This window comes from Ambystoma mexicanum, chromosome 1q (genome assembly GCF_040938575.1).
Source record: "Ambystoma mexicanum isolate Mex_15411 chromosome 1q, UKY_AmexF1_1, whole genome shotgun sequence".
Classification (NCBI taxonomy): domain Eukaryota; kingdom Metazoa; phylum Chordata; class Amphibia; order Caudata; family Ambystomatidae; genus Ambystoma; species Ambystoma mexicanum.
Genome location: NC_090922.1, coordinates 670,701,861 through 670,722,621, shown reverse-complemented (window position 1 = coordinate 670,722,621; position 20,761 = coordinate 670,701,861). Strand labels below are relative to the sequence as shown.

General features: G+C 47.7%; 1 protein-coding gene across 1 annotated transcript in view; it reads right to left on the bottom strand.

Annotated features, from left to right (window-relative positions):
• The window catches only part of SLC44A3 (solute carrier family 44 member 3), an 826,819-nt gene that overhangs the window by 541,662 nt on the left and 264,396 nt on the right, over positions 1-20,761 (bottom strand). The window contains exon 4 of the mRNA XM_069641271.1: positions 12,578-12,714. Within this exon, the coding sequence (XP_069497372.1) occupies positions 12,578-12,714 (137 nt within the window). The remainder of the gene's footprint in view (positions 1-12,577; positions 12,715-20,761) is intronic.

Sequence of the window (20,761 nt, the reverse complement as noted above, 5' to 3'; positions counted from 1 at the left end):
CCCAGGGAAGGGTGGAAACCAGGAGGCAGCACAGTGAAGAAAACACTACAAGATTCCTTGGTGGGGAGCCCATGGAGAATACCTGGTGTGGACTTACAAACCAGGCGACTTCCAAGGGTGGAATACGGCCAGGGACTGAGACACAGAGCCTGCCAATCCAGGGAGAGAAAAAGACTAACTAAAAATTGATACACAGCACGACGGTTGGAAGGTGGAAGAGACATTTGGTTCCTTTAATAGAACTGTGCAGTGGGGCAAGACACCCCTTTCTGATAAAGAGACATCACAGTGTGGTCAGAAACCAGCCACCATTTCACTGTATGAGCAAGAGGCGCTTTGTGTACTTTGTGAAAGTTAGGTTCATTTTAGTTTACAGTAGTAGAGACAGGAATCAGGCTAGAAAAAGTTTTCTGGACAGCAGACTTAGTTTTGTAAGACATCCTGACAACTACTCTTTTGGCAAGAGTATGGCTGGGACGCACAGGGTCAGGTTAGGTTTTTGGTGTTCAAATAAAGAACTCTACCCAAAATGTCTCCTTGTCCGTCTCCTGATTCTGACTTACCACTGTACCTTAGAGGTGATGTGGCCGCTTGGTCAACTCCTTTGGTGTTGCACGATAGTAGTATGCTTAAGAATTTGGTTCAATTTAAAACTCAATTAGAAAATATGTTGGAGCAACATCAGGTGTCTCTGACAGTGGTTGTGAGTTTTTGGAATTAATGCATTTGTGTTAAAGAGTAGTTGACCGGAAGAAAAAAGGCTTCTCTGTTCTACAGAGGGTTAAGGGAAGAACTTAAGGATGCCCTGGCAATGGTAGTGGATAGACCATCCACCTGTGAAAAGGTGATAGAAATGGTGATGAAAATCCATTTTAGATTAAGGGAGTGCAGAATTGAGCATATGATGGATGTTCCAGAGTTAAGGTCGAAGTTCAGGGAGGAACGCCCAAGGTCAATTGACCTTTGGAATGGTTGGAATAAGGGGATAAGGAGGAAGAATCGCCTTGTTTTATATTGTGGGATGGACGGGCACCTCCTGTAGGATTGTCCCTGATGTCCAAGGAAATTCCCTTTATCTGGTAAACCTCAATAAGTGGAAAACACTTTCCAGTCGGCTGTGCCTCATATAAATGTGAATGTATCCTTATTTGTGGAGTGAAAACTGTTATGAAGGTGGGGGAAGTCTTGCGGGATTCAGCGGCTACTAGAAACATTTTGGATTGATGAATGGCCAAGTCGATGGGGATTCCTATAGAGTGCAAGACCAGAGCCGAGTAAGTGAGAGCAGTAGATGGCACACAGTTATCTTCAGGTTTAATTACACATTAAACTATTCCCTTTGGGTTAGGAATTCAAGTGGGTCATTGGGAATTGATTGTGTTTGAATTGACAGATGTCCCTCAGTTGAAAGTACTTCTGTGAATACCCTGGTTGACTATACACAATCAAAGCCCAGAGGATAATTCGAGTGTCTGTTTGGCTGACAGGGATGTTACCCAAGCACTCGACTGGGGCAGTAATGTGTGAACTTAACGAGTGTCACAAGGAATATTGGGTTGTTTTTGGTGAGAAAGAAGCTAAAGACCTCCCCCTCATCATCCCTATCACTGCAAGATAGAGTGGGAGGCAGGGGTGCCTATTCCTTGCAGTAAAGTATATGCCTTAACATAGAAGGAGAATGTGCATTTGAAGAATTATACAGATGAGAACTTGGCCAAATGGTTTATAAGGCAATCACGCTCCCCAGCAGGATCGCCTCTATTCTTTTGTGCCAAAAAAGGACAGAATGTTACAGACCTGTATTGATTATAGGGCATCAAATGAAATCACAATAAATAATTGTTATTCCTTATTGTTTTTTTTTTTGATAAGACATTTTTTATTTTCAATTAGTCATAACATAGTCAAAACAACCAAAACCAAGGAACAAAAGAGAAAGAGGCAACGACATCAATTGAGGCCGACACAGCTCATTAAGCAGTATTAACGATAATAAGTCACAGGTCACCATTCTTACGGGACAGAGCCACAATACACAATGTAAAAGTTCTGGTTAGCGTCCCCAGGGCAATTTCTCCCAAACCCTTTCAATGTCTTTCAATGTCTTTCAGGGCCCTCCTTCCTCCCATGCCGCCCAAATTTTAGAAGCCTTGTTAGGACAGCCCCTTGCATTGTATATCCGTCTTTCGAGCATTGCACATGTGTCCATGTCCAGCGTCCACTGCTCCATTGTCGGAGGTTCCGGTACACCCCATTTCTGTGCAATGTTTCGCTTCATTAGGGCAGTCGCCGTGTGCAGCAACAGTTCCTCCCATTTATTCAGTTCGTGCTCCCCTGGGACTCCCAGGAGCAGGACCCTCGGGTCATAATCAATTGTTTTAGAAAGTATCCGGGCCAGCTCCCGACAACAGGCCTCCCAAAAAGTTTGGATGCGGGGGCAGGACCACAGAGTGTGGAAGAAGGTCCCTTCCTCGCCCCCACACCTGAGACAGTTCGGATTCAGTGCTTTCTTCCACCCAAACAGTGCCGTCCTAGGATAGTACACTCTGTGCAGTACTTTAAGTTGCACCAGTCTGAGTCTTGAGGAGATGGCAGTTTCCCGCGGGTGCATTAATACCCGTATCCAGTCCTCAAGGTCAATATCCCCTACATCTGTTTCCCACTTGGTTTTTAGACTGGTCAATTCAGGGGTTGCGAAGGATGTGATGGCATTATAAAGGATGGATGTGCATTTGGAGGGGATAAGTTCGGGGAAAATGTTGCGTTCTATAGGTGAATATTCCGGGGTGTCATCTTCTATCGCTATGTGGACTCTTAGGGCGTGGGACATTTGCAAGTGATGATATCTTTCAGTGTCCGGGAGTCGAAACCTGTGTTGTAGGTCCGCAAACGGCGCAAGATTCCCGTCTTTCAGGACATCCCCCACCTTATGGATCCCCGCTCTCACCCAGGATGGCCAAGGTTCAAACCTTGCAATTTCTCTCAAGTTGGCATTACGCCATAGGGGCTGCGCCGCTGATATCTTGTTTCCCCAACCCACAAATTTATGTGCATTCTTCCAGATGGTGGTAATATGTGCTCTTGTAGTTGATGGGGATGGTCTGAGGGGGGCTTGGTATAGTAGCTGTATTGGGTCGGTGTCGTGCATGGGAGCCACTTCGGCTTTGATATGGGGTAGTTCCCGGTCCCCGTGTAGTAGGTCATTGATCACCGCAAGTTGTGAGGCCCAGTAGTAGGTTTGAAGGCGGGGCACTCCGATCCCACCCTCCCATACTGACCTCTGGAGTGTGGCCAGTGCTATGCGCGCCTGCCCTCCACCCCACAAGAGTTGCCTAAGGAGGGTTTCCGCCCGGTCAAATTCAGCCCCCGGGATCTGCAGAGGGGCATTCTGAAGGGCGTAGAGGAATCGCGGGAGGGCCAGCATCTTGAAGAGAGCGGCTCTGCCCATGAGGGTCAGGGGGAGAAGCTTCCAATGTTGTACGTCGTTAGAGAATCGGTCCAAGATTGGTTGAAGATTATGCTTGCTATAACTGGTCAGGTCCGTCGTTATCCAGATCCCGAGATATCGGAAACCAGATTGTTCTATTCGGTATGGGCATTCCCTCGGGTCGGGCTGTCCCCTTCCCTTCACCGCGAAGAAAACAGATTTCTTCCAGTTGATCCTTAGACCGCTGAATTCCCCATATAGGACAAGAATCTGGGTCACTATGGGGCAAGTTTGGGTGGGGTCTCCCAGGTATATCAGGAGGTCGTCAGCGTAAAGAGAGATCCGATCCTCGTGGCCCTCCGGCCATCTAAATCCCACCCAGGATGTGCTTTGGCGAAGCCAAATGGCCAATGGCTCTATCGCCAGAGCGAAAAGGAGGGGGGAGAGGGGGCATCCCTGCCGTGTGCCCCTGCCCAGTCGGAAGGAGCGAGACGTCCACCCATTCACCTTGACTTCCGCCCAGATGTTCGTGTATAGTAGCTTCACCCACCCCAGGAACCCCTCCCCAAAGCCCATCCGTGCCATGATCTCCCAGAGGCCATCCCATCGAACCGAGTCGAAGGCCTTCTCGAAGTCGATTGCCAGGAGGGCAAGCGAAGTGTCAACGATAGGGGCCCTCTCCAACGCCAAGTGAAGTCGGCGTAAGTTCATTCTGGTCGATTTGTGTGGCATAAAGCCGCATTGGTCCGGGTGTATTAATGTATCAACCACCAGTTGTAACCTATTGGCCAGGACCTTGGCAAGGACTTTGGCTTCGCCATTGATCAGCGAGATCGGTCTGTAGGAGGCACACTGCTCCTGGGGTTTGTCAGGTTTAGGGATGACGACGATGGTAGCTTTACATAGATCCTGCGGGAGAGCGCCTTGTTCCCGGGCCGTAAGTAGCATTTTATGGAGGGAGGATGTTATGTTGGTTCCCCCCAACTTCTGCCAAGTTTCAATTGGGAACCCGTTCGGGCCCGGTGTTTTCCCGGTCTGCAATTGAGCTAGTGCTTCAGCCACCTCAGTCTCTAAGAGGGCGGAGTCCAAGCACGCCTTTTGTTGCACAGAGAGAGTTGGGAATATTATGCCGTTTAGGAGGGTTGGGTCCAACCGCGAGGTCGGGGCCCGGTAGAGCGCTTCATAATATTGGGCAAAGGCTTCAGCTATCTCCGCGTCCGATTCGAACCTCTCACCCTGTGGAGTGACAATCTCACGAACACACCGTTGACCCTCGTCCCTCTTCTCCAACCAAGCCAGCAACCGACCAGCCTTGTCTCCATGCTCGTAGATTCTGGCTCTGGAGTCCCAATGGGCTTGTTTCGCATTGTCTAATGAAAGATTACGGAGCCGTTCAGTGGCACGTTTAAGGGAGAGTTGGGTCTGCAGGGATGGGCCGAGGATGTGCTCGTTCTCACATTGGGTCAGCTCATCTTCCGCTCTTGTTATGTCCCGGAGTCTCTCCCGCCTTCTATTTGCCACCCAGGAGATTAAGGCCCCCCGTAAAACGGACTTATAGGCCTCCCAGACCACCACCGGATCTTGTTCTCCATTATCGTTGATTTCGAAGTACTCGGTGGAGACTTCAGTGAGGTGGTCAACAAGTTCAGGGAAACCCAAGTAGTAAGTGTTCAATCGCCATGTCCCAGGGGGGGAAGCGCCTTGTACACGGACCTCCACGAGCAGAGGCGAATGGTCGGAAATGCCCCGGGGAAGGAAATCCGCCGAAAGTACCCTGTGGAGGTCCGTGTGTGGAACAAGAAGATAGTCGATCCTGGAGAGGGAGCCATGGGCACCGGAGTGGAAGGAGTACCCCCTAGCATCCGGGTGCAGTTCCCGCCATACATCGCCCAAGCCCAGGGCGGACACAAAGTTAGATAGTCTTGTGGGGGTGTCTGGGTTACGTTGTCTGAGATGTGTGCGGTCAGTGGAATTGCACATGACGTCGTTGAAATCTCCCCCTAGAAACAGCTTATCAGGTTGGTGTTTACCTATGAGGGCAGTTAACTCGTCCAGGAGTTCCTGCCCCAGTCCGGGCGGGGAGTATACCGAGACGAAGGCGACCCTCTCACTCCACAACGTACCAAGGACCAGTATGTAGCAACCTCGTGGGTCGTGTTCCGAGCATTGGAGGGTGAAAGGAACACGTTTGTGGATAAGTATGAGAGTGCCCCTAGACCCCATTGTATATCCCGCGTGGAAAGCAGACCTGTAGTTAGTGCGTTGGAAGTAAGAGCAATTCAGACCTGCTAGGTGTGTTTCGGATAGCAGGGCCACATCGGGGGAGTGTCTACTAAGTGTTTGTTTAATCAGGCGCCTCTTGATCGGAGAGCCCATCCCGTTTACGTTCCAGGTGAGCACCTTGAGGGATTTGGGGCGTTCAGTCGGAGTCGATTGGGGTTGTGGGGGTGCCATCCAGAGAGTGGGGTAAGTAGTTGAGCGGGTGTTTTACAGGCAAGGGGTCCCTGCCAATAGTAGTGTACTGCGGTGTGTGTCTAAAGTGTCGAAGATTGTGTTGCCTGGATCGTCTGTGGCCTCGTCCTATCTTGAGCCTCAACATATTTCGGAGCCCGCGGCGACGCGGTGCTCCTAGGGTAACAAGAAACTTATTAGAACATTCCCTTCCCTCCCCCTCCCCATACTCCACCCCAACACGAAGTACCTGTAGCCCCAACATCATAACTTTCAACACGTGTTACGTGTCAGCCTTACAAACTCTCATACACAATAAGACTAAACAGATTAGAAATTGAAAGTTGGTGGGGGGGCCCTGTTGCCTTGGCCGGTGCGGTGGAGATATGCCCCCGCAAACCGCATTATTAATAACATAGACGACTCACAGTACGGGCCTTCTGTAACAACCGTTTGGAGCGCCCCTTCACGAGGGCCCAGGCCCGTCCACAAGGAGCATTCATGTTCAGTCTCCAGCCTCCGCCTGCCGATTCGGCGAGGGTGGCCTGTCCGGGTCTCGAGGATGATCCGGCGGGGGCCTAGGATTTCTGCCCCTGTTGGGTCGGTGCGCCGACCAGTCCCCTTCAATGTGTTGTTCTGCCCATCGCCAGGCCTCCTTCGGGTCATTAAAGTGGACCGTTGTGCCCTTGTGGTATATTTTCAGCTGGGCAGGGAAGAGCAGGCCGTACTTGACTCCCATCCCTTGAAGCTGTCTTTTAAGTCTTTCGAAGGATTGCCTCGCCTTCTGGACCTCCCGCGTGTAATCGGGGAAGAAGGCGATCTTGGAGCCATTAAAGGTGGTCGTACCTTTGGTTCGTGCGAGGTGCAGCAGCGTGTCTCGGTCCCGATAATTTAGTAACCTTGCTATCACCGTGCGCGGCGAGGCTCCTGGCAGTGGTCTACCAGAGGGCATTCGGTGTGCTCTCTCTATCGAGAAGAATTTCGAAAAGGATCGTTGGTCGAAGAGGTCCATCAGCCACTGTTCCAAAAAGAGTTCCATACAGGGACCTTCGGCTTTCTCAGGGATACCGAGGATTCGAATGTTGTTGCGCCTGGATCTGCCCTCCCCCTCCTCGACCCTGGCCTCCAGGCTTTTAAGTTTGGCGGAGACTCCTTGGAGTTCCTGCTGTATTGCGTGTACCCCATCCTCCGTATTGGAAATGCGCTGTTCCGCCTCGGTCGTACGTGCCGAGAGTTTCTGCAGGTCGTGTCGGAGGAGGGACACATCCAGGCTGATTCCATCCATCTTCTGCTCCATCGACGAGCGGGAGTCTGCTATGGCCGCCATGACGTCCTTTAGGGAGAGCCCAGGTGCTGGATCCACTTCTTCCGATGGTACCGGTTGGAAATCAGGAGCTTGCGAAGGAGGGATCGTATATTGGTCGATTCTGTTTTGCGTAGTGGGCCTTCTAATTTTGTCTTTCCCCATGTCCGCCGTCAGGCCCCGTATCTTGGGTACAGTCCTGTTACGCAGCAGCTCAGTCACAGTGGAAGCGCCGCCGGTGCCCTGTGAGTTTGAGCCCAGAGCCAGATAGTGAATCCGCAAAGTTGGGCATGTGGGCCCAGCCGCCGGGCGCTGGGATTTTTGCTGCGACGTGCCGGGGGTGTTTGCCAGTTCCAACAGCCCTGAAGGTGGTCACACGGGGGGAGGAGGGTGGGGTCCACGCCGGCAGGGCCGCCTACGGGTCTCCGTAGCGGCGCACCGCTCTGATATGATGGTCTGTCGTTCCCACCCGTCCTTCCTGGTCTCTCTCAGATTCCTCCAGGAGCCTCGATCCGCCTACTTTGCGGTCGCCGCTGGATGTATGGATGTATCGCTCCCCACTCAGTGCGCACCCGATGGTCCGGCGGCCATCTTGGTTCGTCGTCGAGCCGAGCTGGCGTAGTTTACTCTCGCTCCTAGTGCCAGAGCCCCTGCGAGTTACAGGCTGGAATTCGCCACAGACGTGCCCTGGGATGTCAGGCACCGGGGGGTCTTACTTTGGGGGTCACCAGATATTTCCAGGTGGTCGTTTAAACAGGATGTTAGGCAGCGGTCGCGGGAGCTCCGAAGGCACACGTCTACTGCATCGCGCAGTCGGCCACGCCCCCCCAGGTTATTCCTTATTGTTGATTGTTGGCTCAACTAAGGGAGCAATGATTTTACAAAAAAGGATTTAAGAGAAGCCTACCATTTGGTATGAGTGTGAAAGGGTGATGAGTGAAGTTGGCTTGCCAAGCAAAATTTGGACTATTCGAATATGTGATGATGCCATTTGGATTGCGTGATGCACCAGCAGCTTTTCAGTTCATGATTTTAGGCTTACTCAAGGCTACCTCTGTTACTCAAAGGACAAGGCAGGGAAATCCATGTAAAGTGAACTGCGTTCCTACTGCCTGCCAGTTAATGCTGCCTGTTAAAGATCATGTTTGTTTTAGACTTTTAATACATGTTTGAAAAAAAAACAACCACATTCCTGTAATTGTTAAAGTTTTATTTTTCAGATTGTGCATAATCATGTATTAAAGTAGGACCTTTATTCAGCTAAATTTCACTCCTTTACAAATGTGGAACTTTGGGGTTTAACCTAAAACCGCAGGTGGAGGTACATTAGCAGGGATTCAGGTAAAATGCTGTGTGTGTAAGGTGTACCTGACAATCATTTTAGGCGGCCTTCACTTGCTCTGGGGCATTTCTAGGGGTCTAAGTAGCCTCTCTCCTGTTACCAGACAGGTTGCACCATTCGCTACAGTATCATGCTGAATAGTATACCATACATATGCGAGAGATCTGAAGTACTGACAAGTCAGAGCTGAACACAACCAAGAAACGGGAGAAAACTGGAGAAAGAAAAGATGCAACACCAAGAAACATTGCGTAAGCACCAAGATACATACATTTGCATATTCAAATATATCAAAGTATTCAGAGGCCAATGTCTTCTATAGCTTTACTGCCAAAAAAAAAATCATAGGGACAAAACATTATATTCTAAAAGAAGGTTTACCGGCCAAATTATTTATTAACTATTTGAGAGAGCCTTTATGTCATAAGAGGGTCGGACTCTTGTGAGGTTATCGCTGTTGAGCAATATTCAAAGTCCCCTTATGCTCATAGAGTAGAGAAAATGTGTATATACATTTTGACAAGGGCCTTGCATTTATTAATATACTTAATTTTTATTCATATAGAGCATATACACGGGTGAAGTGCTACAAAGCGTTTAAGGCGGGATGGGAACAAGGGAGTACAGTAATCATTCTTAGACCTTGAATATTCAAATGATCTAAACAGAAAAATTAGCATTCTAGGTCTGACGACATTTCTCCTTGTGCAAGTGCATGAAATGGTACAATTGAGACCAAGCTCGGGAGGGGAGGGCTGAAAACGGTGGTGAGTGGGGGGAACAGGACAGACAAACTAACCAGTCCTAGTACATTTAGGACATGCATACGGACAGATGGAGGTGCAGAGACAGGGGGTGTGGGGGAAAAGGTTGGGGGGGACATATAGCCATATGTTGAAACGTCTGCCAAAGCACATGTTTCTGTAATGCTGTAGATCTTGATATCTGGAATGCAGGTGTAAGCCAGCCGTGAATGAAGTCAGCTACCTCTCCCCTTCCTGCACCAGAGGAATGACGTCCCATCAGGGCCTTCTTCCCTCTTTCCCCTGTGATACTTCTTGTCGCTCAGAAGCAGTGCCTTAGGCATGTCGCAACAATACAATAAATAAATCAGCTGCCATAATAACATTTAAAAACCTGTCTATATGTTATTCAAGAGGGGAGGCAGTGACCCACACAAAGGATATAGGGGATGCCTTCAAAGAAGAATACTACCAATCATTGTACGCAACTGGTAACCCGAATGGAGTGGACCAGGGGAAATACCTAGAGGCCATAACCATCCCACAAATCGCGGAAGTAGACAGAGACATCCCTGAGGGTATCATCACGGAAGAAGAGGTGAAGATTGCAATCAGGGCCCTCCCGATGAACAAAGCACCTGGACCTGATGGGTTTACGGCATTGTTCTACAAAAAATATTAACCCCATTTTTAACAAGGCTCTTTAATACCTTTAAAAGCGAAGGGAATGTGACACCATCAATGAACAAAGCAAATGTACTGGTCTTCCACAAAGTGGGAAAGGACCCTGCGCAACCCACCTCCTATCGCCCGATAGCCCTTATTAATCTGGACTCAAAATTATACACGAAGATTCTTGCCCAGAGACTGTCACCTCTTCTTACAAAGCTGATAAATTTGGACCAATCAGGCTTTGTCCCGGGTAGGCAAACCCATAACAATACGAGAAGAGTAATACACTTAATAGAGAAGATTGGCATAACGCACACTCCAGCAATACTGTTATCGTTAGACGCCGAAAAGGCCTTTGATCGGGTAGAGTGGTCGTTGGTATTCCGCACAATGAAGGCCATGGGGTTTGGGGACCAATATATTCAGATGATCAAGGCAAACTGCAACACTCCATCAATTAGGATAGCCATTAATGGGGAAGTCTTGAATGTAGTGGGAATCTCTAGAGGCACCAAACAAGGATGCCCGCTCTCCCCCCTCCACTACGCTATTTTCCTAGAACCGCTTCTAATCAGAATCAGAGAACTGGCTTCCATCACAGGAATTGATATGGCAGGGGGGCAACATAAGGTAACAGCATACGCAGATGATATGCTGGTCACACTTACAGACCCTACACAAACTCTCTCCGTAACAATAAACAAACTAGACAAATTTGGGGCAATCTCAGGACTGAAGATCAATAGACACAAATCAAAACTGCTCGTCCTAGCAGGGGACAAGGGGAAATAGGAAAGATAGCATCTGCCCTAAACTTAAGAATAGCAAATTCGGGAATAAAGTATTTAGGCATAAAGCTTACAAGGTGAGTAGACATCCTCTATGGGGAAAACTATCTGAATCTCCTGGAGAAAATAAAAAAGGACCTGGAGCGTTGGAACCCAATGACGATCTGCCAGTGGGGACGAATCGCGTCCATAAAGGTGAACGTTTTTCCCAGGGTGGTGTACTACTTCCAGGCACTCCCGATTAGGGTCCCCACGTCTTTCTTTAAGGCATTGACAAAGATGGTCTCCACCTTTATATGCAACGGGAAACAACCGAGGGTAGGTAGGGCGGTACTGTCAGCTGCAATCAGAGAAGGAGGAATGGCCCTTCCACACTTTTATAACTATTATCAAGCGGCGCAGCTGGGGTTTTTGAAGGAAATGATGGCAGAAGATCAGCAAAAATGGTAGGTGATGCAAGACAGGGCAGTAGCAAGGAACACTTCAGACACCCAAATCTCAGAATTAGTGAGGTCCTACGAGCCCTGATGGACGCCTGGAACAAACAGAAATGCAGAGGCACCCTCACACAGGAATACGCCCCATTTACTCCCACGTTTGGGAACCCTGAATTCCCACCAGGAAGGGAAAAGGGGGCCTTCGAGAAGTGGGTGCACAAAAACAGGACAAATGGCCCAAGACCAAGACATAAAATCGTTTGAGGTCTGTAAAACAGCTTAATCTTAGGAACGCAGACAGATACAAATACGAGCAGCTAAAGCACTGGTTAGTGACACAACACATTAAGAGGGCGGCCAAGCGGGACCATACCCCATTTGAAACATATACCCTGACGAACTCAGGGTCAAGGAAGCTGGTTTCAACACTTTACAGGTGCATAAATATCCAGACAGAGACCATAAAATGGAACTATATGAAAAAATGGGAAGACACACTAGGGGAGAATATCAGTAGACCGCAATGGGAGGACCTATGGGCAAATATCCCTAAATTGACACGCGCAGTCCAGATGAGAGAAATGTGGGTGAAGGTGATGACCCAATGGCACTATACCCCTGAGAGATTGAATACAATGTATACAAATACATCCAAACTTTGCTGGAGGGTCTGCTCAAGGGAGGGCACCTGGAAACACATTTGGTGGGACTGCCAGGGGATCCAAAAGTTCTGGGTTTAAGTAAGAAACCAGATGCAGGCAATCTTTCCGAGCGCAGGCCAAATGGGAGAGAGGGTATGGCTCTGCGGGCTACGGGACCAGACGGCCAAAGCATTATCGGAGGCACAATGAAGGAGCTTTATGGGCTTGGTCATTGCAGCGTGGCTTGCAATTGCACAGAATTGGAAAACAAAAAGACCCCCCATTGGTGTTCGGGTGGCTTCAGAAGGTGTGGGCACTGGAGTCAATGGAAAGGTTAACGCATAACCTGCAAGGTTCGAGCGGATTCTTCGGGTAGGAATGGGGGGCGGTACTGGATTACCTCCAGTCAGACTACATGGAACAGTGGTGCCCTCACAAAATTAGGATTTTGGACCTATTTTCGACTTAACTGCTTGCATAATGATACAAGAGACTCAGATCCTCCGGGCGGTGAGGGGGGGGGGGAGTTGGGGTTATGTTGTTTTATTTCTACTGTCAGAGTTGTATGCATAATCGATGAGGAGTTGAGTGCAATTGGAAATGCCAATAAAAAGAAGTTTAAAAAAAAAAAGATGTCTATGTCTGCATTGCATTTACTTGGTATTTTGATCCATTTGTAAAACTAACCGAAGTGGGCAGTTGCTGATTACAAGAAAACTTCCAATGTGAAGGAGCTGCTGTGCATTCAACTTTCACCAACTTTCTATACTTACCGTTATTTCTGGCAAACAACTGAACTTCTTCCAAAGAGCTGAGCTGCTGCTGGGGGCAGCTGGATACACACAATGCAGTCGAATTAACCTTAAGGTTTCTGATTTCCAGGCTACATGAATTCAGGAAGAAAACATGCCTGAAGTGGAAGAAAACCATTTACAAAAATTAATTTGACTTATTTTCTCCTCCGACAATAACGATAAACTAAAACATGCTATTTTACATTTTAAATTAAGCAGCATTTAAATACAAAGTGCCACAGTTTCCAGATGTCTTGCTTGTAGTCTTTTGGTACCTTTTATGAATGTACTCTCTTCTAGTTACATTGTTTCAAAACAATCCTTTCAAGTGATGAAATAGTTCAAGTAAAAAGGCAGTCGTGGGAATCCCACAATGATTGAGCTCCAGAGAGCTCCCCCATACTATGCTCAATTTTACCATGTGTCCTTCATAAAAAAGGATTGAATTTGAAAATGTATTTGTTTTCAGATTACTCAAGAATACCAGAAGAGAAAAAGTGCAATTTGAAATGCGAGTAAACCCGCCTCTTCTACCTTGGGCAGACTGAATTGTGAAAGGAGAGAATAAAAAGACTAGGGAAAGAGAAGTACAGACCTCATTGTTGCATTATAGATGGAACTGATGCAGGTCAATAAACCAAAACCATTAGTCCAATTCATGGTAAGGAAAGTAAAACAGATTAATCAATATCAGAAGCGGCTGGTAAAATTTCAAAGTGGTGGGGCAGAAATGATTTCCCTGAATTCTCCAGAGCGATCCAATGGAAGCAGTGAAAAACCTCAAATCAACAAAGGGGCGTTTGCGTCAACAGAAAGGGAGGAGAAAGCCTTATGGGAATCCATTACTGCAACTGTCTAGGAAAATAAAACGTAATAAAACGCGAACAATTGGGACATGAGATCTGAAATACCGAGGGCACAAAGAGTTCATTTTACAGGGACAACACAAACAAAGGACCAAAGCACAATATAGCTAATTTCAGTACTGTTGCCTTAAAAGATTGGCTACAATGTAAAATTCGACCAAAAAAATCAAAACATGGTCAGCTAACAATCATTCTGATGATAACAAGGAAGCTATTAAAAGAAAATGACAGATGAAGAATTTCATTGAAATGGTGTAACAGTCCATTTAGAGATGAAAGGCAAATTGATGATAATTGTAAGCAATAAAACAAACTGTGCGATGAAAAAAGAGGCACAAATACTGCTGAAAAAACTGAAGACATATTGCTAGAGCAACTGATCACAATACATTTAAATGAAACTGTGGAAAATAATTTGGTACAGATCATCTGGCACTGCTTAGGGATAAGAGAAGAGATGGGAAAAGAAAAACGAATAAAGGAAGGTCTTTGTTTTAGAAAGTTATGAAAAGGGCTGAAAAGGGAAAAAGCACATACCAGGGGCAGGCTTGTAGGATTTAGGGAACAACAATTATACCAATTTAGTGATTCCCTTTAATACCAAATTCCATTCAATGTTTTAACATTTTCTACCTGATAGAAAAATGGTTGTTATCCGGAAATTAGAAATTGACAGAGATCTGTTTTCCAAGGGACCCAGTACATTAGCTTGTGTACTAGTAGGCCCTTGATAATACATCCCCTGGTGTTCTAAGTGATTTTCTGTTATGCTTGTCTCAATGACACATTCAGTAGACTTGGCCACTCACACAATTACCTCTAACCGCAGCAAGACTGTATAGTAGCTTAGGCTGCAAGGGTGCACTACAGAAGTGGAAGGAGAGATGGCTTGGGATGTCACAGAATTAGAGGGGGTTTGGGGACTAATTGATTACTAGCTGAACACTTTTTCACAAGAATTGTTAAGAGCATCATATTTGTGATTTGAATGTTTTTCGTAGCCTTTGACACAGTAATGCAGCAGTGGGGGTGGTAATGCGTTTTCGCTTTATGTGTGTAAAAGTAAAATAAAGATATTTTAAAAAATGATAGAACTAAACCACTTGAATTGCATCTGTATATTTAGCTGGAATATAAACCGAATGCTAAAAAGAAAGTAATAGTACTTTAGGTTATCTCAAACTAACATACTTAATTATTTATTTGAAGAAACATCAATATTCCAGAAGATGGTTGATGGTTTATTATTTTTCAGAAGTCAAATAAGGTTGAAACGTTATGGTATGCGAGGATAGCTGGACACACTAAAGGCTGACCCTCTCTTGTCACCCGTGGTCTTCCCACCACCATAGCCCAGGCTTCCCTGTTCACCTGGTTGGCAAATAGAGATGGGTAAACCCTACTGTCAGTATTAGATGAAGCCTATCCTAATATCTCCCAGGGGTGGCTGTCTCTCACAATGTGATGTGGTGCCTTTGCCAGGTATCCAGTGAAAACGCAGACAACAAAAATGGGTTTCCAGTTACCGAACAAATACCGATTTTCTATTACATATATATATGGGGGTGGGGTACGGGGTTAAAATGGGTGAGGATGAAGTTGAGGAGGGGTTATAAACAAAGGGAAATGGGGGTTTGGGGGTGAACCCCCCCCCAGAATATTGTTTTTAATTTGTATTTTTTCGGTAAAAATTTTTCATTAAGGGATTCCCAAGATGGCCACCGGACCGTGAGGATGCATACCTCGGGTCCTCCGTACAGGCGGGAAAACAAAGGAGCCAAAAGCAGTTTGGAGACATGGAAAACCGCATAAAAGAAAGTTTTTCGAGGCGTTCTACTGAGATGATACAAAGAAATATCAAGCTCATAGCAATATTAACCTCTGGAGCCTGGTGAGAGGTGCGAATATGCACAGTTCCAAACCCGCCGAGAGGTCAGGCGTGTAACAACAGCGGAGCAGGGGAAGGTGATAGTGTCCAGCTGACCATCGAAGCACCCCGCCAGGGCTGGAGAAGCGGGGGCGCGCTATGCCGGTGCCTTCACCTGCCACGCTGCCAGATTGTGGGAAGGGCAAGCCCAGTGGGTAAACACCAGTGCAGGAAAATAGCGGGAAGACACAGCGGGCGCACAGCGCCTTACCCAGACAAGCAGGTCGGTGCCGAGTTAGTGGCATGAGGGACATTCTGCCTTCCCCCTGCAGGTCGCTGTGGAGCCTCAGAGAACGGGCGAGTTGGACAACACCGGTGCCCGACCACACCACACAGGCGGAAAGACCACAGAGCTGCCACCGTCTAAAAAACACGGAAAACAGGAAGTGAGCTGCCGGTGGAGGTAAGGAGACTGAGTCCGCCTCCTGGGGGTTTACCTGGGCCAAGAACTAAAGTATGCCGGCCCAGCAGACTGGCACTCCTGTTCCAGTTGGAAGTGGGGGTGTAGGAGCTAACCCCAATTCAGAGCCCGATGGAGCCCATCCAAATGCGGGCCTGGAAAGCCCTACACAGTGGGAGAGGAAGCAACGGCTGAAGAGACCACCCGAAGTAGGGCATCACACAAAGGGGACACCGGTTCTGCCTTGGTACCGAACACCACCCTGCAACAAGGGGAAGAAAAGCGGGGGAAACAGTGCCAGCAGGGGAAAGTTGAACATACGAATGGGGGGGGGAGAGACTCTAACTTTAACCCCCACAAGTCAAACACAAAGGGGCCCAGAAAAGAGATACCAAAAGTCCACCGGTGAGGAACAGAACAACATGGGCGCTACGGGTGCCTGCCTGATACCCATTAATGTACGGCGGACCACAGTTGGAATGTGGGCACCCATCCAACTCCAAGGTCATCACCCCTAAACCAGTCTCACGGACCTAAACCTTCTTCTCACCCAGGCATGGAACGACAAAGTCAGTGGTCTAACACGGAAAGTAGGGGTCTACCCGTGACGAACGCTGAAGCAGCGCGCAACGGTCCTTAAAACGTCAGCCAGGAACTTAACAGCAAGAGCTACCATGCAGAGCCAGCACGGTACAAGCCACAGCCCCAAGTACTCAGGGAATACGGAGACCTGTAAAGCGCCTGGCCTTGGAAAGAGGTGGTCACCTGAACGTGCACCCTCAGAGACTATGCACAGGGAGCACTGATAAAGAACTTGGACTGATCTGACCCACACAGGGGAGGAAAACCCCATTGGACCTAACCCAACAGTGTTACCACAACCACATACGCCACACAAAAACACTTTACAGAGCAATCCCGGAATTTGCGAAAAGATAACAAGTCATGAGAGGTGGCTGTGATCCTGGAATCACAAACATAACAATTAGGGCCCCGACGATAAGGGGAAGGCAGGTTCTGGGCGGATCAGAGGGAGTACAGAGGACCAAGCATCTTTAAGTCACAGGAAGGAACTGTTTCGACCCCGTACGCACGGCCCAGAGTACCCCAGAGCTAATAAGGGCTTGAAAGAAAACAGGTGCACACGAAGTAGACGACAGCAAACACAGAGGGATAAAAAGTTGCTAACAAAGATAGAAGCGCTCTCAGTTCACTGATAATACAACACAAGCAAAAATAGCAGGTTGATACCCCATCACCCATAACACCACAAGACACGAAGGCCTCAGAGGTCACTGCTCTCACGCCCACAATGACCACAGACAAAGAAGAGCTGCTGAACTGCCTAAAAGGGATGGAAGCTAGGCTGACGAGCACATTCCAAAACCAAATGGGCCAAATGAAGGAAGAAATTAAAGCGAAAAGAAATGGACGACCTGGGGGAGAGAGTGGATGTAGTAGAGAAGGGTCTTTCAAGTATGGTGGAAGAATCAAAACAATGTAGCATACTTCGAGACCAGGTAGCCAGAGCAACGAATAACCTAGAGCTCCAGGCGGAGGACCTTGAAAACCGTTCACGGAGGTCCAACATCAGGGTCAAAGGTTTGACCGAATCAGTAACAGTGATCTTAGAGATATGATGCAGCAGTGTTTCGGTAGTCTACTGAACCACATCCGACCGGAAATGATCCGATTCAAGAGAATACACTAAGTAGGCCCGAAAAGGAATGAACCAGGGGCGAGACCGAGAGAGGTGCTGATCGCTCTCACACCCTACTGCCTGAAAGAGGACATTCTGAAAGCTGCAAGGACAAATACAGACTTACTTAACGATCAACGGATGCCGAATACTGCTATATCAAGATCTGGCCCTCGTGACTCTCCACAAAAGAAGATTAATGCAGCCAGTCACAAAAGCATTGCAAGCAAAACACATATCATACAAATGGGTCCACCCTTTTGGACTTTTCTTCACGGGTCTACCCTTTTGGACTTTCCTTCACCTGGGAAGGTAAACCGAGGACAATTAACCCCTGTGAAGAAAGACTCCCACTTCTACAGATGGAGACAGACCAGAACGGATGGACAGTAGTCCACAACCGAACTCTGCTACTGGCCCGGACAACCCATGGGAATGGTCAACGCAGCGGAAAAGGAGAACCGGAAGAGAAGCGAAATTAACAGGCCACCTCAAACACCTTGAATGATGGGTGTAAAAGCGGAACACAAACTTCAACGTCCGAGTCGACTGTGGATATATCAGAACTGACCACCTGAAAACAAGCTGCAACAGAATCGTAAGAATGTTCGGGAAATGGCTACTATAAAACCCACCGCAACCAATTGCTGGGCCCATTCACACACCTCTTCAATGTCATCAGAGAGGAAGGGTCGGTCACGCCAGACATGGGGAAATCCATGACAATACTAACCCTAAAGCCAGATAAAGACCCCTCAGAATGCTCAAATGATCGCCCTATCGCGCTACTAAACACAGACGCAAAGATTTACACCAAAATGTTAGCACCAGGCTGATGACAATACTCGCGACATCATACATACTGACCAGGCGGATTTATCAAGGGAAGGCACACAGAAGTCCCGGGAGGATAGCTCAGCGCAACGTGCTCGCTTTGGAAGCAAAACGACACAAAGCAACACAGGTTCGATCCCTGGGTCCGCACTTAGAAACCTCTGGGTATTTAAGCGCGTTATAAATATGCAACTAAGACAAAAACAATGACACAACTAAAAAACAAACAACAATTCCTGTAACAGCACCTCGATGCCCGCGGGCTGTGTGAGCGCTTTAAAAATGCATATAAATAAATAAGACAATGTTAGACAAGCCATCGACATCATCAAAACGGGGACAAGGACGAAACAACGATTCTTGGTAGCCGCTTTAGATGCAAGGCGGGCTTTTGATAGTCTGGACTGGGAATACCTGAGGCTAGTTCTGGAGGGGTTTGGGTGTGGAGTGGCATTTATAAAGATGGTACTAGCAAACTTCCAATTCCCTTCCACACACTTCATAGTCAACGGGCTAAGCTCAGAACAGATAAACATAAGGAGGGGCACGCGACAGGGGTGTCCCCTCTCCCCCCTGATATTTGCAATGGCAATGGAACCCTTCATAGTGCGGGTCAGGGATGACCCAGAGATTAGAGAAGTGTCATGCGGGGAGACAACACATAAAATAGCGTTATATGCGGACGATATAATGCTCTATATGAAAGATACCAAGAACACACTACCTAGGGTTATAAGGTCATTGCAGGAGTTCGCCAACATATCAGGCTTCGCGAAAAATTACTCCAAGTCCAAAGCAATAAACATAACAGAAGACATACCCCCTAATCTGGGAGGAAAACACACTTGACTATCTGGGTATAAAATTGACAAGGGACACAGCAAATTTGTTTAAAATGAATATAAACCCCCCTGAGACAGCTACAAGACGACTTACACAGATGGGAATCCTAGGAACTATCCTGGTTTGCAAGAATTGCAGCTGTAAAAATGACCCTCCTTCCCCGCCTACTATATGTAGTAAGCTTGGTCTCCACAGATATACCTCCCTGCATAACTAAGGAACTACAAACAGCAATATTTAAGTTTATCTGGAAAAACAAGACACCTAGGATCCAAAGGCGTATCATGATGCGCCCGCCGCTCTTGGGTGGTTTGGGAGTCCCGGACTTTGGGTGGTACATGCTGACGGCCCAATTGGCTCCGATGCTCAAATGGGCGGATCGGGAACACCCGAGGGGTTGGCATGGGATAGAGCAAGCAGCAACCTCCTTCCCGCTGAAGGTTCTACAGTCTCTTAACACCGTAGCCCGTGAGAGGGGGATAACCTGTTGGAAGCCACCAGAGTGACACTTCGCAGCTGGGACAAAGCCCGGAGTATGAAGAACATCCATCGGGGGCTGGGTCCTTTCTCTCCCATAGAATTTACCACAGAATTCACACAGGCCTGCAACAGAAATTCTGGGAGGGCTGGAAGGGGGCGAATGCACTGAGTCCCGCTGTCCTTTATAGAATGCAAACAGAAATTCGGAATCACAGAAAAAGACACATACAAATATGCACAACTGAGACAATGGATCTCGCAGCCAACGGTGAAAAGGGCAGGTGTTAGGACCCCGACCGGGCTTGAACTGACTATGCAGGAGGGTTCAGCCGTGGGAGGGATAACCAGACTATGAAAGTTTCTGAATAACGCAGCGACCGATGACAACCTTCCGTATTAAGGGAACTGGGAAAAGGACAAAGGGGAAATGTTTTTGGAGGAGGAGTGAGGCCAGATATGGTCGAGAGCACAGGAGACGTCCAAATGTACGGCAATGGAGACAGCATACACACTATGCTACAGATGGTATATTTCTCCTCATCGCTTACATAAAATCAACGCTAAATACCTCCCCCCAAATGCTGGAGACAATGCTGGAGACAATGTGGGAAAGAAGGGGGACCTGTATCATGTGTGGTGGACATGCCCGAAAGCTGCAATTTACTTGAAGGAAGTCCTGGGGCACATAAAAGAAATAATGGGAACAGAACTACCGATGGCACCCAAAATAGTCCTACTAGGTGCTGTGGCAGAGGGCAAATATGCAGCTTCAGGTGACAAGGCTACATTAATCACACACCTACTGATGGCAGCGAAAAAAACTGCACGTATTAAACACATGCTCCAGCGGTTGGCAGGTTACGACAGTGAAGGCGCATGCCGAGGCCCAAACAGCTCACTCACTGGAATGGTAACTTGCAACTAATATGTGCCATCTGATATTACCACAAAAATGGGGCAGCGCTTCTTTAGCCTGTATATCAATTTTGCCTTTTTGCAGTAGATGCACCTCATAAGAAGGACATGGCTCATTTTCACAGTAAACAATTCCTTAAAACGGGGCCCAAAATTGACAGTGCCCATTGGCGAATGTGATCATCGAGTAGGAACTGCT